The sequence below is a fragment of the Ammodytes marinus genome, assembly GCF_949987685.1.
Source record: "Ammodytes marinus genome assembly, chromosome: 2".
NCBI lineage: Eukaryota > Metazoa > Chordata > Actinopteri > Uranoscopiformes > Ammodytidae > Ammodytes > Ammodytes marinus.
The window spans coordinates 5,674,587-5,699,199 of NC_137231.1; the positions used below are offsets into that span (position 1 = coordinate 5,674,587).

General features: G+C 40.5%; 1 protein-coding gene across 1 annotated transcript in view; it reads left to right on the forward strand.

Annotated features, from left to right (window-relative positions):
• Window positions 1-24,613, forward strand: part of nsmfb (NMDA receptor synaptonuclear signaling and neuronal migration factor b) — a gene marked incomplete at both ends in the record, with an annotated part of 48,995 nt that overhangs the window by 19,232 nt on the left and 5,150 nt on the right. Inside the window, 11 exons of the mRNA XM_080046362.1 lie at window positions 149-221; window positions 4,193-4,261; window positions 8,697-8,749; window positions 9,800-9,889; window positions 10,674-10,801; window positions 11,472-11,555; window positions 13,091-13,124; window positions 13,413-13,483; window positions 14,573-14,652; window positions 15,230-15,332; window positions 23,246-23,321. Of these exons, the coding sequence (XP_079902488.1) occupies window positions 149-221; window positions 4,193-4,261; window positions 8,697-8,749; window positions 9,800-9,889; window positions 10,674-10,801; window positions 11,472-11,555; window positions 13,091-13,124; window positions 13,413-13,483; window positions 14,573-14,652; window positions 15,230-15,332; window positions 23,246-23,321 (861 nt within the window). The remainder of the gene's footprint in view (window positions 1-148; window positions 222-4,192; window positions 4,262-8,696; window positions 8,750-9,799; window positions 9,890-10,673; window positions 10,802-11,471; window positions 11,556-13,090; window positions 13,125-13,412; window positions 13,484-14,572; window positions 14,653-15,229; window positions 15,333-23,245; window positions 23,322-24,613) is intronic.

Sequence of the window (24,613 nt, forward strand, 5' to 3'; positions counted from 1 at the left end):
TTTATATAACCCCCATTCCGCTCAGATGTTTCACTTCTCACTCTGCTGACATTGTGCATTCACTAGCCTCCTCCGCTAATTGTAAGGTCCGCCCTTTTGAATGTTCTGCTCACTGATTCCGCTCCTTCCCTTTGTTTTTTCTGTGCAGAGGACAATCCTAATAGCTGGTTCCCCAAAGAGAATATGTTCAGCTTTCAGACAGCCACCACCACCATGCAGGCGTGAGTATATGGCATGGCAATCCGCCTTCACTCCCACTCTGTACATCACAGTGTCTTATTGTACCACCACCAGTGTTGGCAGGATACGGCTCAGCATTTCCCTTCCAAGACTGTCAGCTGAATAAAGTGTTCTACTACAAAACAGTAATAGGCTGTCACCCATTTCTCACTTGTTAGTTTCACACATGTACTGTGTGGAACCAGCGTTTGTTGTAATAAAGTGTCCATCAGTTATATTCAATGAATCATATTTACCAACCAAATTGAAATTACATTTTCCGTTAGATATACAAGGAATTAGATATATAACATATTACGAAATAAAAAAAATACATAATAACATTACTGTTACAATATGACATTACCTTTTTGTGGTAATTTTCATAATGGTTACTTCCGTAATGGTTGACTTTAGAAGATTTCTTGAAAGCGGTCTTGGAGAATCCCCTGTCGACATTGTCCTTTTTGATTGAATTGATTTGAAAACAAGACATTTAATTAATTGAAAACATGCTTTTTGCAATTGCTTTTTTTAAGTTTTTATGTGATTTTGTCATAATAAATGAATGTGTTAAGTATAACGTATGGATAAGCACTGTTAAAACAGGTGTATAATATATTCAACTGAGCACATTTTTAAGAGAAAATGTAATCTGATCCAAAAGAATTGCACAGCACTACTTCACCCTACACTTACAAAACCACAAACTGTTGCCATTACTTTAGAATGAATTGATTAGGCCACCAAACTTAGCCAGATTCAAATGCTGCTCTGGCCAGGCTAGACTTTTTGAAGGTAATTTGCCTCCATTTTTTCAAATTCAAATGTCAAGAGTCTTTGGATTTTACCATATTTTTGAAAGTATAGAATGTGTCACGGTTTATAAAACACACACACACACACGCACGCACGCACGCACACACGCAAGCACACACACACACACACACACACACACACACACACACACACACACACACACACACACACACACACAGGAGCAAGCAAGCACAAAACAACGAGTCGTCTCTCTCTTTGTGACGAGCTAATTATCACCCATCACCCAGATCTTATAATTATGGCCCTCAAACAGACAAAGCTCACCCACCATGATCTTTCCCCTCCTCTCTCCCACATCTCTCTCCATATGTCAGCGTCTCCTTTCCTCTTTTTGCATGTGTTTCCATCCGCCTGTGTCTCTACCAGGGTCAGACTGATTTATTAGCCTGACGCTGGCCCTCGAATACAACTACTGGATAATTAGTCCCATACCCTTATGGTGATGGGTTCGTTGTAGTTTGATTAATTACTCATTTAGTGTAAAATTAATCAGACTATTTGTCTGTGGGGCAGGTTCAGGTAGGTATACGTTCATTATCATCATCAACATCATCATCATCATCGGCATTGATATCCAAGTCCTAAATAGACTGACAAATGCCTTGCTTTCACTGAGAGACACAGTTCGGTACGGCATGGTTCGGTAGGGCAAGGAAACCTTAGATATGGCTTGAATTTTCACTACAGACAACACCCGTACTGGATAATCACCCTTTTTGGACCCTATGGGACCACTTGGTACCTCAACGAAATGGTGACAAAAATGGGCATACAGCAGGGTTTGCCTACACTTTTCCAACTTTCGACACTGAACCGAACAGCACCACTCAGTGGAAACAAGGCTAAAGATCCTGTCTGTTTATAGTCAGGACTTTGTGACAGGACACTCCACGTGACTGTAAATGTGTGGAGTAATGGGCTGACCCTGTTGCTAACTTCTCTTTCTTCTTCTTCTTCTTTTTCTCTTTTTCATGTGCTGACCTTCCAAACCACGACTGTAGAATATCGTGAGTAACTCTTTCAACTGACCCCACTGTTTGTTCCGCATTGCTCTTTCTTTTCCGCCCTGTCAGTGTCAGTTATAGGCAACATGTCTTGAACCCTTATCGTCGTGTGGCTTTGTGCTATTGAATCTGCTGTTCTCCTGAACCCCTACTGGGCCTCAATGTCTGCTGGGCTGGCTGTTGGAAGTTGTAGTTCTAGTCAATAGACAACTGAAGAGCAGGAAAGGTTCACAGTATTCACGAGTTGCTCATATGTTAGTAAGCATTGATGTCCTATCTATTGCCAGATTGGAATATCATGATAAATGATGTTGAATTTTGATTAATGTAAAGGAGCCATATTGACAGTTTGAAGAAAATCTAGAGGTTAAAGGTAACTTTTGATTGATTGAAAAGGATTTAAAGAGACTATGAGGAACTTTGAAATGTTTAGAAAACAGTCAGATGTTTTACTTAGATTATAAATGACCTGTAAGAGCAAATAAGACCATCAGTGAAAATAATGCTGTTTTGACATAATTATTAATGCCTTTGCTTGGGTCCGATTTCCAAGGAATTTAGACAAACCAATTTACAGCAGGCAGACATGAACATTCTGTGATTCTTTGCTTCACCATCATCATTTTACTATTATTAATCTGACATAGTCACATATAAATACATTATATAATTGGGATGCATCCGGAGGTCTCTCTTTCACTCGCTTCCTAAACAAATTCACACATGGCCGGCATTTGTAGCAAATATCTGTAGGACAGCAGGCGCTGGTATTGTAAAGACACTACCGCTATTGTCCAAAGGGGATGCTAGACAAAAAAAAACTGAAAGTTCTTCGTAACCACTGTAGACACTGACAAAGCCCCAGGCTGATGGAGGTATTTCAAACCCCCATTAAACATATTTCTGAACACAAAAAGGTTTACTTACACCGTAATGTAATTTCATTCTTAACCATTGGGTTGAACAAGGTGGTAACATCTACTGCATTATGGCACAAAAGAGGGAGAGGGCTCTCATTTTTTCTGTAGTTTGTGAGGATGGCAGATGGTGGACGATGTGACAGTCTGACGGAAGATTCTCCTCCAACACGTCCATCTTTTCCAAGGAGAGGGAACAATAAGTGATGGAGGAGAGAGAAAATGAATGATATATAAGAGCAGTGCAGAGGCAGAGATAAGGCTTTCCAATAATAAGCACTGCAGTGGCTCCAGGGACTTGAGGCCCACTGTGTAGCAGTCCCAGAGCTCTTCAGCTGCTGTGTGTGTTTGTCAGTCAAAACCAGGCCGCGGGACATGACTTCATTTCTGACATACGTTGTCAAAGATGATTGTCATTATGTCTGACATCCTGTCAGCGCCATTACTATCCCCCACTGGGACATCCACGCTCAATGACAAATGATGGACATCAAGACAGGTGCACACACAAAAATAAGGTTTTTAATTAAATTTCAAATGATTTTATGTTAAAGACTCAGCGCTAATAGTCAGTCATTAGTACTAGGATTTTGGTTGCCTAATACCGGTGAATTTGGGATGTAGTTAACTCACATTGGATAGGTAGGATAACTCCTCAGTGTCTATCCTTGTAGATCCCTAACCTGCATTGTGGTCCTATAGTGTTGTTGTGAGTGTGTGTGTGTGTGTGTTTGTGTGTCTGTGTGTGTGTGTGTGTTTGTTTGTGTGTGTGTGTGTAATACTTGGCAATGTTCTCAATGTCTTCTTGCCTCATGGTGGATATCGTGCTGCTAACTCTAACCACCCAGCTAACCGAATCCCTCACTAATATGGACCTTAACCTCAAAAATGTTGCCCTATCCCACCCCTAAGTGGAAATTCATTTGTATGCCCGAACCCAACTGGACCCAAAGGATGTAAATCAGGTGGACCACTCTCAAGCCTCTTGGCATTTCGGCCAGGCCAGCCCAGGCCATATAAATAAAATAAAATAAATATATCTAAAACGAAAAATGTCAGGGCTATAGCACCAACCACTGCTCAATTATTAGATCTGTTCTTTAAAGGTTACTTTCCCCTTGGGTCAGTTTGGGTTCAGACAAGAAGTTCCTCGGTGTTAGGTCAGGCGCAGCCAAACTGACAAAACCAATAAATGCTTTGACGTCCCGGCAGGGCTTTCCGAGGCATTGCTGAGAAAAAGAGACGGAAAAGAGAGCAGGAGGAAGCCACCGTGATGGAGAGGTACCATGTCCTGGCTGTTCTGTGCTGTCCTGTGTGGTGCAAGACCCCCCCTCCCCTTTTATACGTCCCCTTTTACACAGCAAAGGGATATATTTAGCTTATTTCCAAAATGATGAGCATTTGAACATTATACCCAGTGGAATGGCAGCCATCTATCATTTGATCTCTCACAGTCCTCACAAGTCAAATCTGACTTTCCCTCCACATCTGAAAATAATCATTATGGTGGATATACTACCTTTTGTTTCTCAAACAAATGCAAAATTGATTCTAATATCACTTCAATCTGATGACTGTATCAAGAGTTATGGTGAAAACACATCGGGACAGATCGCTCAGTTATTAGGTCACACGATGACAACTGAGCCGTCTCCATGACAACTGAACAAAATCCATCCACCGATGTCCGTGAAGTGTTGATGTCACACATAGGATGAATTTGAATGCCTGTTTGAAGGTCAAACCGGCCAGAGTATAAAAGTAAATCAGAGGGGACAATATGGCCTTGATTTATATATTGTCATATTATATTGGTTTAGTACTTCCCAGCAGGACAGCACAATAATACACAATGACATTATTGGGTAATGAATCCATCATATTTTACGACACGATACCCGGAAATTTGAACAAGTGAATTCTCGACCGGCTGCCCTAGCGTTTAGTGCTCTGTATAGCCACCCCAGACGGTAAGCAGGGAATACGTCTAAATGCATGTACGTAATTATTTGATACGCTAGTATGGTTAAACATGACTATACATCATTATAACAACGTTTATAGGTCATAAACGTCGAAAAGTATCATAGGTCCTCTTTAATACTTGTAGCAATCAAGTCAATAGATGTATACATATGTTTTCAAATGTAACCACAAGACGGAAGCACGATGAACAATATCAAAAAACACAAAACCCCCAAACAGTCGTCTAAACACCCCCCCCCCCCCCACACACACACACAAATATTCAGCACATTTCAGTGCTGCATTTTTCTTTGCCTCCATACCCTGCTGACTCCTCTTGTTCCATTGCCACTGTGTAACTGGTGAATAGCTGCTTTGCTTTTACACAAAGAAAACAAAACATTCCTTGCACTCCTGTCCTTGACTACTGTTGTTGTAGGGCCACAAACATTGTAACAGTATCTGTACAAATACCGTGTGTGTATGTGCATGCGTATGTGTGTGTGTGTGTGTGTGTGTGTGTGTGTTTGTTTGTGTGTGTGTGTGTTTGTGTGTGTGTGTGTGTGTTTGTGTGTAAGTGTGCTGTGAATCCTCGCGGATGTGGGCTGCAGCTTTAATTAGTGTTCCTCAATGAACAGTGAAGTGTAAAGGTGTGGTCTATCAATAACCTGCCCTGTCGCTGCCACTCAAAGTCAATGCATGGATCAATATTCGGCAATCGACCTCACACATCCATCAAGGCTGAGACATGCCATTTGTCTTTTTAACCTGTCTGTGTGTGTGTGTGTGTGTGTGTGTGTGTGTGTGTGTGTGTGTGTGTGTGTGTGTGTGTGTGTGTGTGTGTGCGTGTGTGTGTGTGTGTGCGCGTGTGTGTGTGTGTGTACCTGTGTACCTGTGTGTTTGTTTACAAGAGCTTCAGACAGCACGACGGAATTATCTTTGTGTGTGCAGGGCTCTGTCAGATATGTTACATCTCAGTTAGCCTTGTTTAAATTGAATTTTGCAAGTTTGAACAAGCAAGAGATCTTTTTTTTTGGCAAAGCGTCTTTTAAAGGTCACATGGGGATAAGAAGAGTTCGGTGAGAAGGCTGCAGATACAGACACGCGTGTTTTCATGCGCACACCAACCCTGAATTTGATGTGCGGGTGTTTGCAATTATAAAAGCTCCGGTCATTCAGTATTAAAATACATTGCTGGGTGACTGATGGATCCCCCCCGTTTCCTCTGAGTCATCCCTCTATTTTTGGGTGCTAGCCTCACGACTCCTGCAATCAACACTGACACGCCAGCATTGGGTTTTTTTCTCTCGGAAAGCACAAAAACTGCACTGGGGAAGCAGAATTGTTTGAGATTTAAAAATGTACTTTGCATTTCACCTTGTTGAACCACGCTGTTTTGGTCACTGGCTACACAGATATATCAGGTTGAAATTGGATTTTCTATTCATGAGGCTAAGGCCTATATAGTTTGATGGTGATGTCATTGGGTGTTATGGAGTGGCACAGCCAGGTCCAGTAATAACTGAGTACACAGGTGGGCTTATTAAAAATAATGAGCTGTGTGGGGCCGTGGACCAAGCGTATATCCATTGTCACAAGCCTTTATCGCAGTTGTTTCCCCACAGTATCTCCATAAGCCTGTACCTCCAGTTTAATTGGGTCCAATATCATCTTCATGACAAGGAAAATGGTGTCCTTGGACATCAGAACAGCATTTCAAATGTATATTTTTTATTTTTTTATTTTTCTACCAGATGAATGCTATGTGGTTTAGCAAGGATGTCTTGGTTGTTAAGCAATGTAGTCAATACTTTCTTCCCTCCCCAGAAATAGTTCAAATAGTTTGAATGTTGTACTTTTTAGATTTTAATGTGCAAAACAGCTGTGCAGAAATGATAAAATTCCTGCACCGCATTCAAGGCTTTCATGAATTTGAATAACACACACAGGTAATCCTACACAGCCAGTGCAGAGTCAGTGCCAGGTGTTCCAGCCACTAAGTAAAGCACATACACCTTTTGAGCTTGTTCCTCTTGGGTATGTGACATTTTAGATTTTTGATATTGATAGCCAGATAGATAGCCACCTTGAGCCAAATCAGTCATGTTAACTGCGACTCGTTAGTATTAAGTGTGGCTATTCACGCCGGACTTCATGGCACCTTTGAGAGACCCAAGACAGTTAATGTTGCCAGCTATATCTTCAGCTTTACGATGTGACCTCTCTGTGCAAATTGTAAATACCTGACTTTCATGATGTAAAAATGTTACACAGCGATAAAAAAAAACATCTAAAATCATCTTATTGAAAGTGTACTCAAGTGAATTCACTACAGTTGGGGGACTAGCAAAAGAAGCAATCTTCAAAACCTCTGAATCCTAAATTTCCCACAATGCAAGTCGATAGCTTCTTTTTTGTTCAACCCTGCCTGCCTGGGGTCCTTCAAACTCCAAGTTTGTAACATAGACATTTGTAGACTTCAAGCCCAAGCTGATATTTTCTCTGACTTTAAAAGGTCCTTCCACAGCCACAACACATATTATACAACTGTATTCGCTGGCCAATTAGTGCTACTAATTATGAGTAAACTGATCTTAATGTGTACAATTCATGGAGTGCCCTTTATTCAACTGTTCATTTCAGCACCAATGACTCTGCAAAGACAGTGTGCACTTGTTTTTTTTGCCACAAACACTTGGTCACATACTTGAGCATTACTTACAGAGCGACAAATTCCGGGATAAGTGACACAAATGTAAGTGAGCGCGAGGCTGACTTTGCAGTACACTGAACCATCACATTCAGACAAGGCTTAAATAATGAAACGCCGTGTTTTTAAAAAGCGCACATTGTTCCACTTGCCATCACTTAGGGCTGTTTCTCTATTCCAGTTCCCTCTGCTGTTTCTCTCTTTTCTCATTCACTCTCTGCCCCACTTCTTCTCTCCGCTGGTATTAATCATTCAACGCTTCGATGTAAAAAAAATAAAAAAATAAAAAATGAAATCCAGACGTTTTTTTTGGGGTGGGATCAGGGACGTAACCCTGTGCAGGAGCATTGGGTTAGACAGTCCAACAAAACTGATGGTGAAACAAAAATGTGATAGTTTGTCTTCAGTAGCCTAGCTGTTGAAAAAAAAACCCTGCTCTTGCTTTTAAAAGATTCATGTCTTAGAAAGTTGGATGTGACATGTTTGAGTGACTTCGCCATTTAAAGTATGATTATATCAGCCCAATGTTTTAACCCTACAGTTCATCTTCAAGGACAGTGTCTAGAGTTATTATCGGGCATTACTCTAAAAAAATAAACAATTAATTAGGTATACGTTTTTTTACATTTCTTAAAAGGGTTTTAAGGGTCCCTGCTTTCCCACCAGAAAGTGACGCATTAAAAGTGAATCCGTGTGATAGGGACGTGCAGTATGATAGACCCTATAGCTTCCCACAAGCGTAATAGATCGCAAACACAAGACACATCTGCAGATTTCATGTAATAATCCCACAACCGTAATCACAGTTGTCTATCAGCAAACGTAACACAACAGCACACAAGACGGAGCTACTCAAAGGAGACTCGGAGCTGGTTTTTGAAATTCAGCATTGTGTCACATGTGTGTTTCTTTCCATTCCTCTGTGTCTGTAAGTGGGATACATCTAGTTATTCTCTGTTCTGTCCCTCACTCTCTCTCTCTCTCTCTCTCTCTCTCTCTCTCAATGTCTGTCATCTTCTTCTCTTCTCTTTAAAATGGTAGAAATTTCCGCAAACAAATTCGGATGGTGGGCAGTCGCAGGATGAAGGTCCAGAGTAAGTCTTTCAGTCCGTCTGTACTGTATGCATGTATGTGTGCTGTCACAACCTTTAATCGCCAATTCATGCTCTACAGTGTGTATCACAACATTAGGAATTAAGGCCCATCAGAAGTGATTTGTGCTTTATGCATGGAGCAAGGGTGCTGTGCATTAAGGGATATTGTAATAGAGAATGCTCATGATTGAGATGACATCATAATCTTATTCCTTAAAATCCTTGTTGGTGTTCATTTGTTCAGTTTGAAGTAAACAGATGGTTGTATATGTATGTTAGTGTGTGTGTCTGTGACGTGTCACTCACTTTCATGTTTAATTCATAAAGAGAATTGTATATGATATTTTTTGTCATATTGATTTTTTACTGGGAAGTTCAAAGGCCTTGTGTATGTAATATATACATATACCGTATATAAAATGAATGCCATGAAACCCAGCATTTCCATGCATTTGTTTGTTTGCATTCACCTGGTGTGTTTCTTTTCACTCTATTCAACCATTTTTAGTAACTCAGATAAATAGGGCTGCCAGTCCCTGTCTATTCAAAGTGTTGTCTCACCTGCTAAAGAAGGGAAGCAGTTTGGAAGACACAAAAGAGATTCAAGTATAGTAGTAGAACAATCCTAGCCTGGCAAAACACACTTCTGTTATATCAGTTTTTACTGGGATTGACTTTCATCTCTTATGTGATGGGAAATCAGATAGATTTGGGTTGGGGAAGTTGAGATTGACATTTTTATACTTTCCTTCAACGGTTTAACCAACAAGTCAAGGTGATATAGTCGTAAGTCGCACCTCTTCCTACAAACAGAATGAAATTTAAATGAAAATCAATGTACCTTTACTGCATTCCCACATAGCCCTTTGACAGTATACAAGGCAATAAGGCCAGCTATCTTAACAGGGACACTTGAATTACTTTAGCATATGTATGTTCTTCACACAGCCCGGGTCAACAACACGGAACACTTTATTATCAGGGTTAATGATCCTTGACTCCATTGAGTGTGTGTGTGTGAATGACTTTCTCCCCCCCTCACCCCATCAGCATACGCCGACCGCCGAGCCAAGAGTTTCAACCGCTCCTGGAGCGACCCCACCCCCGTCAAGCCTGATTCACTGCATGATTCCAGAGACAGTGAGTCCAAGCTCTCGCCATCACTTTCTCACACACACACACACACACACACACACACACACACACACACACACACACACACACACACACACACACACACACACACACACACACACACACACGCACACACGCGCATTGATTTTCATGAGCTGGAAACCTAAATCAGCTAAATTAAAGCAGAAAAAGGCCTGCCATCTGACACATTTCACTTTAATGAATCTAGAGCACAGTATAGGAAAGTTTCACCTTTTGAATTAAACATTACAGTAAAAGAAGGAGCTTTTCCATGATATTCTAATTATTCATGGCTCACCCATATATTACGACAAGCTGTATACACACCAATACCACACATAATATAAGTGCACTCACAGCCACAGACAAAATTCACATGTAAAAACATACACTCTCTTTCTGTAGTGTCCGACTGTGTGTCTACTCCACAGTTATCTGGTAACAGTATGTGCTGTCTGTATCTGTGTGTGTGTCTGTCCTCGGCCGTTGCCTCCATCCACACACACATCCTCGTCTTCCAACCTGTTGTCCATCTGCCTGTTTGCCTTATGTCGTAGCTGTGTGCATCTAGTATAGTGTTGTTTTGTGTGCTCTGATTGTAATACCTCTGTTCCTCCCCTTCCACACACTGGTAAATTAAAATCACAGGTGCTTCGCTTTTGTAACTCGTCTCTGATCATTTTTTTTTGGTTATCCTTTCATCTCGGCCTTTGTGTGTGTGTGTGTGTGTGTGTGTGTGTGTGTGTGTGTGTGTGTGTGTGTGTGCCAGGTGGCGAGCTCCAGTCCTCTTCAGGGACCCTGGATGAGGGGCCAGGCGAGGACGCAGACTGGGAGGATGAGAGGGAGCTGGAGAGGGCGGCCTGTGAAGGGGATGACTTCATCCCACCTAAAATCATGGTGAAACTCCCAAGCAAATCCACGTTCAATAAGATATATGAAACGGGATCTAAGTACTGATTGATACTGGATAGTATGTTAGGGAGAGAAAAATTCAAAATTTTATCATTTTCTTTTTCATTTTTTGAGAAAAAAGTAGAAATACAATTTTTTGGAAAATGTTGAGAATAAACTCGACAGTTCAACATATTGACGGATCGGAACTTCTGGGATCAATAACTAGGGAAATGGTTAGTGTACACTGTATCTTTGCTATTGTCATAAGGCAGACAATGGGCTACATCCTCATTTTTACCGAAACAAAGCATCTTCTAAGCCCCACTATTAGCTGCACTGGAGAGTAAAAGTAGTGAATAATTTTCTCTTCAGTGTGACCCTCTGTTGAGACACAGGCACCCTGGGCCATCGTCTCCCAGCACATAGAGAGCAATGTCACTAGTTACTTATGAGGTTGTAGCCATTATGACGATAACAAAGATGCATCGTTTGTGTTTTACTAACATTTTGCTTATCAGTTATATCAGTTATATCAGTTATTGCACTTTATTCTTGACATTTCTTCATTTTCTAAACTTCCTCATTTCATTTTTTGTCCCTCTCGTGTCCCTAATAATCTCCCTCACATTAAAGCCAGTGTATTGAGAGATCTCCTGCTTCCATATGTCCACAGCTGGTATCCTCCAAGGTCCCGAAGGCCGAATACGTTCCCAACATTATCCGGAGGGACGACCCGTCCATCATCCCCATTCTTTATGTGAGTAGCAAGCGCCGCCTGCGTCACAACACCACTCTATTTCATTGTGTGCTGTGGCTATTTATAAGTTTTGGTTGCTAAGAGACGTTTATAGATGGATGAAAAATGAATATACAATATTGCTATTCTTACATCCTTACCATGACGTACCAGTGGCTAATATAGGACACTTCAGACACTAGACTGCCAGGCTTAGCTTTCATCCCTCTTCCAACTCCAGCTTGGAAGTGCATCTGAGGCATCTGATGAGAATTTTAATTAGTTCTTTCAGAGGTATTCTGTCCTGAACTGTGTTTCTAGTGAGACATTTAGTACAGATTATAGAGTTGTACTTCTATTTCAAGTTCATACTAGAACGCAATTAAAAATGCATTTCTGTTTCCAGAGTTCCATACCTGGATAAAAGATTAAGGAAACATAGAACAGACATATTTTTGAATGGAGTTTTGTACCCAGTTTGGCATTTTAACCATAGTCAAAGCCGATTTAAAACTCACAAATACGTAACTCTGCATAACAACAAATGCAGCACGTTGTCTATGAGAGTGATGCGTAACAGTCTAGACTAGATTGTATACAATAGAATAGAGGTAACACCCCACGTGTGTTTAACGACTGCGGGGTTGAACTTAGAGACCTTTTGTTTGCGCCAAAGTGCACCAAACCAAATTGTTTTATATAGTTGAATTAAAGAGTACTCCACAGGTTTGGCATTTCAATTACGTACATTTTTTTAAACATATAATTCCTGGTTTAAAAAAAGGATGACTACAATACCCATGATGCAACGTTCTGTAGATTTCATGGATTTGTACATATCTCATGATGATTGGATGACGTACTTGAAGGAGGGCTTGGGCGATCATAGATCAAGTGGCACGCTATTCTCCACAACGTATTTAGAAACCAATTTCACTGAATAGTTTAGCTGTAAATTCTGATGCGATTTGGAGAGCAGCAACAAGATTCATATTCCATCATGTTCAAAGACCCAGCAGCGACAGCCACCCTTCAGTTATGGATTGGTTCAGTCAAGTACACAGGGTTCATTTATCTGAAGGGCTGTCACTCATCCCCACTTGAAATGATGTCGCTCCTTAAGCGATACTCAAGACTCATGTCAGACGGTCCTTAAACGCCACCTGTTCCTTTCAGTCTGTTCAAAAGAAAACATGGAGGCACTGGAGGAGATTGGAACCACTGGTGATTGACTGTTGGCTGTAACTGTGAAGGGAGTAAAATCAGCACTGCTAGAATACATGTTTTTTTTTTGCACATTTTCTATTGTCAGTAGTACCAACATAGTACAGTACAGTAACATACAGTTTATGCATAATAGGTGTATTGAATGCCTCATTCAATATTCAATGCCGTACTACCTGTCTTAATGGACTCAGATTCCACTATTGACCGTACTGAACTTAAGTTATGTGGAGAAAATCAACATAGAATTTGATGAAATTTGCGACCGGGTTGCAATAGGGTTTAATTAAATAATGATTTTTTTATTTGTATTTTTTATCTTTCATTTAAAGGACCATGAACACGCCACGTTTGACGACATCCTCGGTGAGTGTGACCCAACATTTTTCCTCTTTTGTTTCACACACAAGAAAAGTGTGTATGTGGAAAAAGGATGAGGGTGGAATGAGTTTGAGCTTGCAGGGAGTGCAGAGATGACTCATTGTTTTGTGCTAGTGTGTGTGTGTGTGTGTGTGTGTGTGTCTCTAGGGGGACAGCCAATTTTAAGTGTCTCACCATTAGAGCTGAGTGGGAAAAGTGACACCTCTGTCCTTCTCTCTCTCTCTCTCTCTCTCTCTCTCCCTCCCTCTCCGTGCGACTGTCTCTCGCCCCCAGAGGAGATAGAGAAGAAGCTGAGTGCCTATAGGAAAGGCTGCAAAATCTGGAACATGCTCATTTTCTGCCAGGTGGGTGACAGTAAATGCCAGAGAAATATTGTGACATTATGTGCTTACATTCTCCTTTCAGTCAGTGGTGTGTTGCAAACAGACAGAGTAGTTATGTGTAGCTAGGAGTGATGGGTAGAAGGCTAAACTGAAATTAAGCTATTATGTTATGATTTCTTTCTTTTTTTGTTTTGTGGCCAAATATTGTCTGCTAGCATGTCAAATTGTTGTCAAAGTGTCACTGTTGATAGCTTCTCACAGTATTTTTGTGAAAACAACAAGAAAAAGAACAATATACTTTTACCTGCCATGTTGATGACGCATATGATGTCATTTCCCCGCTCGTTTTCCCCCCCTATGTTTCACACTACATGAATGCATCATAAGGCCTCGATCTTCACAGTGGTAAATAGGTAGTATTAACCCACAACACTGTGCTGGTTAAAAACCTCATATGATTGGCTGAGAGGGGTGGGGGCCGTAAAATTAAAACATTTAAAATAAAACTTGATATGAAATGAAAACTTTGGTAGATACACTGCTGTTATGAAATAAAAAGTGATTTTTATTAAATGTTTTACTGGATTTTATTTTAACATACAATAATAGAATTATCAATGATAAAAAAATGAAAAAATATTTTTAAGAGGGTCATTGCAAAATAGAAAGGAACCGATTGAAAGGAAATATTAAATACCGTTTTAAATAAGAAGACCTCCACAACAACAACAACAACAACAACATATTTTCAGATGCGATCAGTCCCCTGTGGCTGTAAAGGTATGAGGGGAATATTCCTGGCTGTGAAATGATGTGTGTACTACCTGCTCTAGATATTTTTGTCATGCTTCTACTCTTGTTGATAGCACGGTGCCCTCATTTGCAGCGCTGTTGAATAATGCAACACACCTCCCGCTGCCTTGATTAACTGTTGTCACAATCAGTGTTAATGATCTTATTTAGGCTGACACAGTTTACACACAAGTTCAATCACACTGGTACAATGGCATACCTTTGCCTATCTGTTCCTCAGGCCACTTCATTTTCACATGCAGCATGTGACTATTACACTATAGCACAACCTAGAGTAACACAATCTCCTTTGCCCAGGGAGGTCCAGGACATCTGTACCTGCTCAAGAATAAAGTGGCCACCTTCGCCAAGGTGGAGAAGGAAGAAGACATGATCCAGTAAGATCACACACTCACTCACTCACTCGCTCACTCACGCACTCACTCACTCACTCACTCACTCACTCACTCACTCACTCACTCACTCACTCACTCACTCACTCACTCACTCACTCACTCAGCGACATCCACATTTGTAAGTCTGGCTTCGCTCTTCGGCCCAGCCAAAAATAGTCCCCCCCCCACACACACACAAACACACCCACACACTTGTGAATTACATTTTACTGATTGCCGGTGACCTGGAAATCTCCATAAAGTGCCTCCAATTGTATCAGTATCAGTATCTTGCAATAACTCTTGAACTCTTACTAGTCAAACCACCAGACAGAAACACTCACTCACTCGCTCACTTGCTCACTCGCTCACTCACTCGCTCACTCACTCACTCGCTCACTCACTCACTCGCTCACTCGCTCACTCACTCGCTCATTCACTCGCTCACTCGCTCGCTCAATCGCTCACTCATTCTCTGATTGACTGACTGACTCACTTCTCTGCTAGCCTCAGTTAATCCGTCCCGGTGGTTGTAGCTTGTTCTAACCCCTGCCCCCTCTTATCTCTCTTGTGTTTCCAGGTTCTGGCGTCGTCTGAGCAGGCTGATGAGTAAGCTGAACCCGGAGCCTAACCTCATACACATCATGGGCTGCTATGTGCTGGGCAGTGCCAATGGAGAAAAGGTAGAGTTGCCTTTGTATTTCAGAAGTCATGACCACACCACAATAACATCAAATAAACTGACTCCCACAGTTTTAATAAGGCAATACATTGCAGATGAATAGGGTATATATATTTATATACATAATATATTTTGCCAGTTGATTATCTATATTAAAACAATTATTTTCTGTATTGCAATTTTTTGTGGAAATGTTTAAATATATATTCAAATTTGACAATATCCTACTAATTGTGCATACATTTGCATCTCTTTAAAATCCCAAAAATCTAAAATGTTGCAGGAGACCAGAGTTAAAATCTTTATTTAATTTTTACAACATATTAGTGTCAAAAGGGTTTATAGAAAATATTTTGGAAACCTTTTTTTCATTTTATAAATGAAAAATGACTAAGTATTAAGAAGCAAATTTATTTAAAAAATATAAAAAAATTAAAAACACGTGAAAAAACCCTTCTGTACAAATCTTCAGAGTAGGGGTAAGAATGACTATGGAAAGTATAGTTGATGGATGTGCTGTACAAGTTGAGATTTTTGGTCCAGAGAATTGAAAAAAATCTAATGTTGAGATAATGGCCATAGATGTATGTATAAGAGAAATACACACACACAAATAGACAAGGTTTAGTCAAATAAAGATCTAAATGTACATCTTAGACATTTTATTTATGCTTGTAAGTGATAAAACACGTTATGAAAGATGAATAGACAAAAATCTACTAATTAACCAGTGCTTGAAAAAACATTTTTTTGGAGGCAGTGTCTGTCTTAAAATACCTTGCAGATACATTATTTAGACTGCTGTGTATCTTATATCACAGAGTCCCAAAGTGTCCAGTCAGGTGAATGCAAGAGCAGTTTTTGCTTATACAAGGAAAAAATAATTAAAGAGTTTTATGCCTGCCAAAGATAAAATACTGCATAAGAAAGTGATTCGTTATGAACCATAGGAGCCAGTGTATGGATTATGACCTTAGCAGCATCCTCGGCTGCCTGCTGTCAAGCTGCCACACAGCACAGTCAGGAGAGCCCCCCCCCCACACACGCACACACTTTGGAATGACAGGAGAATAGACTCCTTGACACCCACTCAATTAAGCTACACGCACACACAGACACAGACACAGACACACACACAGACAGACACACACACACACACACACACACACACACACACACTTGCACCCGCTCATCCTCATTGCAATTATATGCTTACACACTTACTCACACACTCCTGCCTCCGTCACGACCCTTCCACCCCCATGCACACACACACACACACACACACACACACACACACACACACACACACACACACACACACACACTTGCACCCGCTCATCCTCATTGCAATTATATGCTTACACACTTACTCACACACTCCTGCCTCCTTCAGTACCTCCGTCACGACCCTTCCACCCCCCCATGCACACACACACACACACACACACACACACACACACACACACACACACACACACACACACACACACACACACACACACACACACACACACACACACACACACACACACACACACACAGTGATAAACACTTATAGCGCTATATTCAGACACACTCAGCGTATGCACATGAACATGCCCACACACTAAAATATTAAGACATTTCCATGCAGCCCCATCAAGAAACACTTTACAACTGCTTTTTATGATTGCTTACTGCAACGCCAGTCATTGCTATACCTACATCTTATATAAAGTAAGAAAGTCATTTAAAATGTTCAACATCTAAAGAAAAAAACATGCAGACAAAACACACAAAACCTGTCGTTGGCAAAAGGAACAACACTGTCAACAAGCATCCGGTACCATTATAATCTAACAAGCCAACAAAGTGGCAGTCATGTCAAATGTTGTAGGAACAAAGTTCACACAAAACTCGATGGCTATCGCACTTAGCGCGCCTAGCGCACCGCTTGATAACGTTGTGGTTTATTTTGGATCAACGCGTCTATCGCACCTCCTGCTATTTTATTTCCCCTAATCAACTATGACTGAGATCAGACCCAGCTTGCATGTCAGCACAAAAACAACAACAACATGGGCAACGACTGTTCCAAAAGAGTAACAAATAGCAACTGAATGGCACAAATAGCTGGTGAGTTTACTAATGCTAACTGGTGCTAACCTGGTTAATCGGCTAAAGCACAGCTGCATTTTTACTGAATTAATTAACTAGGAAGCCCAAACTCCTCGCTCACTCCACCACGCCTGCTCCGTCTTGTAGAACCCCGAGCTGGTGTCATAAAGCACTGGCTGCCCGAATACATTTTTCTCCTCCATGTTTCTAAGTGTCTGTGTGCACTGTCCTCCTTCAAGATGTCGGGTCAATCTCAAAGCTGATTTGCTTTCGCGGCTAAGTGTCACGCTTCATCACGTGGAAAGTTCAATATTTTCAACTTCAGCCAGTAAAGCGATAAACGCGTTAGACGTGATAGAAGTGATTTCATCACGCCACTTCAGCACGTCCAACGCTTCATTGCGCCTAACACAATGAAAAACCCATTTAAATATGCTGATTTTCATCGCATGCATCGCATTTTGCTGTTTGGTGTTAACAGACCTTCATTCTGTTAACAATCATTATTTTCAGTTTGTCAACTTATAATACTTCTGATTAGCGACTTCTACTATATGGATTTCATAGCTTTTGAATGTAACTTGTACCTGTGATTTCAAAATTCCACATCCATAACTAATTTACATCTGCTTCTTATCTCATTTTGAGGTTAACTACAGGGTGGGAACATTAATTAGGCCGCCACTCAAAACTGTGTTTCTGTCCCCCTCTGCCAACAAAAAGTAATTACAGATATAAATTCATTTGGGTGTTAGCGGTAGCTATTTCTCACGGCTGTAACTTTCAAATGTTCAAAGCTGGAGAGGATCATAGTCTGCCATGTGAAAGGATTCCATTAGAGAAAGTGATATTGAACTTAAAGCCTAGTGGCTAAGAACAACATTGATTACTCTGTTACTTTGTGTCTGAGGATGTCATCTCAGTGATATACAGAGTCAAGCTTCACATAATGCAATGTCAGATAGGTCAGCTGTATCTTGATATTTCATTGTGACCAGATTGGACTACTATTTATTCAAGTGTGTGGGTAAAATAGTTTTGTGCAGGTTGGGATAATTTGCTTACCGATTTGGTTTCCAGTTCCACCAATGAAAACTATTTGAATTGGAAAAAATATCCTCATTGAAGAGCTGCATGCCATGCACTTTCACTGTATTTCTCTCAACGGCGGACTATGCAGCAATAGCCAGACAGCGACGAACCGGGAAATTCACCATTTAGAAACAACAGCTGGCGAAATAGTAAAGTGCATGCGGAAGGAAAAAGGAGAAACGCGCAACTATACAGTAGCGGACCTGTGGAACGGAGGATATGCTGCGAAGTTCCACATAGGACTAGGCCTACTCTAGCAGGAAATTAAACCCAAACTTGGCACCAACATTAACTTTCAGTGCATCATAAACCGACAGCAACTGCAGGAAACGGAGCTTAATAAAGATATTTATTTTATAGAAATATAATACATATGTCTATACTTTCCAAATATAGCTTTACTAAGATCATTAAACCCTCACAGTTATTAAAGGTACCTTTTATAAAGCTCACTATCATTAAATCTCTCCAAAACACCATCAAATGATTGTCTGTGATTTACTCTTAGTGACTTAGGAGAGAGGAGTAGCTTTTCATAGATTTAGGAGATAGTTTTAGAGTTACTCCTAAATCAGCAAGTTAGGACCTATACTCTTAGCCTTAAAATGTTTTGTGAATACTGTACGGCCCCTGATCATTATTTTATTATGAGTGAAGACTTTTTCCCATTTAATTTTATTTCACCCCTTTCTCAATTGTTTTTACTTCGGTAAAAAGAAACTGTCTTCTTGTAGTCAGCTCTAAACACACAATAACTAAATTAATCAATATATACATTATTTTCCTAAATAAAATTTGGGAAACTTTCACAGTAATAAGACATGTTTTGGGCTGAGATTTGGGCTTACTTTTAATCAATTAGTTGTATCATTAACAAGGGAAATCAAACACAGACATATATAGAACATACATCATTTAAGTGACTGTATCAGTTGTGTCAGTGTAATTATGGGACATGTTCACTGTTTGAAGTTCTCCATATCTCTCAGCATTAGAAGTATAGGAGGCTGACGTGGACAACACTTGGCTTCTTCTAACTGCACCCTGTGTACGGTAGAAAGTGAACGTGGCATTAGATAAATTACTGAAGTTTATGGGAAATATATTTTAATAAGGAAATCACATGCATGAACAAATCGGGTGAACCAGTCTGAGATTAATCTCCATCGCCATGGTCTTATTTGTTTAGGGTTATTACAACAAGAAGATTCATTTAAAAATGAAATATAAATGTTTCAAGATGCTGCTAGTGGCACTGTTTGCTTGTGCCAGAGCCCTGTCCCTATAAAGGAGTGGTAGCAGTGCTCTCTGAACCTTGGCATCCTCTCCACAGTGACTCAGTTCAAGTCATTTAAGGCGTGTGTGTGTGTGGGGTGGTTTTCTGCATTTAACACATCCCCCCCATTCTAGACTTGTGTCGATCTGATCAGATTTAGCCTTGAGGACATTACACATCAGGCTTAATAAACAGACAGCAGAGGTGTTCAGGTTACACGGCAGGGATTAGTCCAGAAAGTTTACGACTTTTACACCTAGGGTTGTGAGTAAATCCACTCTACAACTCAAACCTGGCATTAGTTAGCTAACATCACAATCTATGCATTTCTTTTTAAAGCCTCTGGTAAATCACAGCCAACAACTATCGACAGTGTAAAACACCAGCGGCGTCTCAAAATAATCAAACTTTCTTTATAACGTATTTAAAATGGACATATTACTGTGTTTGTCAGGTCTTTGCTTTTGATGTTGGACTCCCACAGAACAGATAGAGATGTTGTAACTCTCTATCCTCTTTAACTTTTTACAAGCACATTTAAACTGACAAACCAAATTCAAAGTTAATATGGGCTATGGTACATGATGACATATTCCTGTATACACCAGGAACCAGACCCTGTGAAATGTGGTGTCCCTGTAGACACTGTCTTATTTTACCACTAGCACTAGACTTAATTAGATCGGATTCACCGCTCTAGTAAAAAACACATTAGCTCCGTCGCATTAGCATGAACCCAACCTCTAAAAGCCTTGCTCTATTGATAGCCCGCCACTGTTAAGCCTTGGGGAAATGTCGAGGCTAAGCACAAGAGCCGGTGGCATCTGTGGCACACAGTCTCTGGCATTATGTTTGACTTTTCACCTTTCACTACCCATTTAAGTATATCCCACGGCCATCATTGTCCTCAGTCTGTATGCCTGAGATGAGAGGGTCCAAAGTTAAAATGTGTATGTTTTTTTTGTTGACAATTGTTTGGTCATGGCACCCACTAGTTGCCTGGTAGCCTCAAAAACTGAAAATATGCCACACGTTGAATGTAAGGTCCCTAAAATCTTAACCACAGCCAGTCTCTATAATTAATATCCCTCCTACTGCTGAAAAAGGTGACATCTGACATTAAATTATATGTTTTTATCTAAACTAAAGCAAGGCCAAATAGTACTGTACTTTTAATGATAAAACAAATCTGGCACGAGATAAGACTGTATCCAACATAGATCCAGTGAAGGAAAGAATAGCTTTCTAAAAACAAACCACATTTTTGCCAAATTGCTGCACACAAGGTATTTTGTGCATCACGCAATATAGAAGCCTAGAGAACCCGGAGTGAGATCGATTATGAATTGCTTTAAGTCTTGCCAAGGTCCTCTCCTTATTTTGAACTGGGTATGAAAAAAATAAAAAAATAATTCAATTGATTTTTATTTATTATTGATCTAGTTTTTTACTGAGAAAAACTCAGGAACTTACATACATATTCTTTTGAGGCGTGAAAAACCATTCATCTTTGAAAAGAAGGATGCACAGCATAGCCTTGTGGAATGTGAATGCTCCATGTGTGATGGCCCACCAGCTGACACTGGAGCGGACCCTGGGGAGGGGAGAGCAGGGCCAGGGAGCTGGAACAACATGGCAGGGGAGGAGGAGGAGGAGGAGGAGGAGGAGGAGGAGGGAGGGAAATGGAGAAAGTGACTGTCTTAGTAGATGCACAAATGAACACATGTTGAAGATACATTACACGCAACAGGTATACTCCAAGGACAGGTCATCTCGGCTCTGTCTAATTTAAAAGTTGTTAGCGAGGAACAAATAACAAATGAGTCCGGTGGTAAGTAGGTAAGGTGATTTGGGAGCACACGAACATATGTCGGGTATTTCTTGAGCTGCCCTAATTATCCCGGTCTGTCAAATCCACATTTCTTGCATTATGTATTGGTTTATTTGCATGGAAAGTGCAATTTAAAACACAGCGAACGTGTGACTCAGTGACATTACTCATTTCATAGGCTGCTCAGATGCTACAGAGAGAAAAACTCCATCAGTGATGGTCTTTGAGCTCAGTGTGAACTATTGATATATATAATGAATTCTCCTCTTTGGTGCTGGCCCAGCCTCAGCCTACTACCACATCCTTTTGAAGAGCAATGAAATGGGGCACAGCTGGCTAGACTCGTGGGTGCTAACACAGACATGTGGCGGTGGGAGGGCAAGGCAGGGCATGGATACACTCTGGGTCAGTAGCAAGTTACCCTAACTCCACATGAAAATCACATCATGAAGTTATTTACAAAAAAGAATGTACATGTCGCAGGGGACATTTTCAAAAATAAAAACAGGCCACCTATTTTATCAGTTTGTTTATTTTATTAAATACAGCAAAGCATTTCCGAACAATCATTTGAGGAAGTCAATGTTGACTCTTTAGAATGTTGTCATTCTAAGCTTGTGTATTGTCGCATTATAGGACACAGTGATGCCTTTAAATAAGGCTTGAACAATGTAGCTTTTAAAATCTATCACTTATGCAGCCTGTGAGAATACTAAAGACACTCCTATTCCTTTATACTTTTTAGTTTTCAAATAATCGCTCCATGTCATGCTCACACACAATTCTGTCATTTCTAAATAAACAGAACGCATATCGTTGCTGTCAGGCAGAAACCTTGTATGTCCAAAACAGACTTTTTTTTAAGAAAAACAAAACAATACACTGTCATTTTAAGACAAATTATCACAGAGCTGTCATTTCACAAGCGCTTTTGAATACTTTTCATTGGTTTAAACTATATTAAATCCACACACAGACGAGGAGTGTGACCAATAGCACTGATTCATGAAGAATAATAACAATGTCCATAAAGGGAGATACAAGGCTTCCCCCAGACATGGACGATATGGAACACAGTCACTGTCTGATGGACAGAATGCCATCACTTGACCAGATAACTGAAGCCAGACATGTTTGCTCTTCCATCCCTGATCTTGATGGTATACCAGCAACCTCTAATGGATGCCCTTAAGTCCTTATCCTGATATAATGGCCTCATTAATTTGGCTTTTAAAAAGGCAGGCACAGTGAGTTAAGGTACAGCTGAACTAGCTTGTAAATGCACCCTGCTCTGCCCAGGCCTTCAGCTAAATATAGAGCCACTCCAACAGATATGGACTGTATGGACAGAAAAACATGTCCAGGAGTGCCTTTCACTTGTACTCAGCTATTGCAGTGGCAAGTGGCACGTTGACCTTTTCACATCCACTCTACACTGCGTAGATGGATGAACAGAAGTGAAGTGCTTGCCGGGCCTACGCTCTCTGCATACAGTCCTTTCTCTGCCTTGTCCCTGCTTTGTTTCTTTTCACTTTGAATTGCCTGATAGCATTTTTTATGAAGTGTTCTCTCTCTCTCTCTCCTAATGGTTTCCTCTGTCTCTCTACCCCGGCAGCTGATCCAGACGCTGAAGAGGCTGATGAGACCCTACTCGGTTGAATTCAAGTCCCCACTAGAGCTGTCTGCACAGGGTGAGAGCACCACACACACACATCCCCCTCATTTATTATGTCTTTCTATAAATCCATACAGTAGACTGGCATTATACATGATGTATATGCTTTCTGTTGTGTACTGTTCATGTTAAACACATTGTTATTGTGTACTGTCCATTGGACCAATTGTGTTTTGATGTTTTGGAACTATTGTTTTTGAAACTGTCATGCCAAAAAGCCATTTGAAGTTGAAGAAAATAAGTTCCACATACAGTGGAGGAAATAAGTAGGGGAAGGTGGGGTGATTTGTGCAACTTTTTACTCAAAGTGATTTTAAAGTGAGGCCTTGACAGTTATGTCTCCAACTCAAATATGTACATATATTTCAGGATGTTGTGCATCCCTGGCAATAAAAACTTTGGATCTGGAATAAACTGTTTAAGAAATATAGCTTTCGGAAAAAAAGTTGTCTTGTCGCACAAATCACCCCACTACGTGGGGTGATTTGTGCGTCATTGTGTCACAATGACAAAGTCACCATCATCATCTTTCTGGCCATCTGAACTCTCATCAGTGGTGTCGTTAAGTGGAATTGAGATGTCACTCTCTTCTGAGCTACTGTAGACAATCACTTTCTTTTGGTGACCAGCGTATACAGCCATGCCACTGGCACAACTCTCAGAAATGTACTTTGCACTAGTTGCTCCGTGCTTGTGGAACCAACTGCCACCTGACAAATGTGATTCCCCCTACATTTCTGCCTTTAAATCAAGGCTCAAAACCCATATGTACACCCTGGTGTTTCCTCCCCATTAACCTCTGCACTACTTACTTACCTCTGCACTACTATCTGTGTTTATGTGGATGTATGGGCTTTACGTCTTTTATTTTGGTTATTGTTATTTTACCTTCATTGTTTACCTACTGAATGCACTATGTACAGCACTTTGGACAGTGCAAACTGTCATAAATGTGCTTTTATAAATACATTTTACTTACTTACTTACTTATAACTCACCCAGGCCCTTGCGCACAAATCACCCCATCCCCAGAATTTTGGATAATAGGCATGATGCAGCAATTTAGGGTTGACATTGTGCTAATTATATAGACTCAAAGTGTAGCATACCAAAGCACTAAAACATGTGTCAAATGTTTTCAAACGTGTCTATAATTGTTCAGACACAATAATCAAAAAACCTTGATCATGGAAATTTTACTTTGAAAGGCAAAACACAGTTTTTTGAGCTTAAATGTGCTTATATCTTATTCCTTGTGTCTCCCTTCTTTACAGGATGAGTCAAATGGATGGCTCTTCTTAAATATGT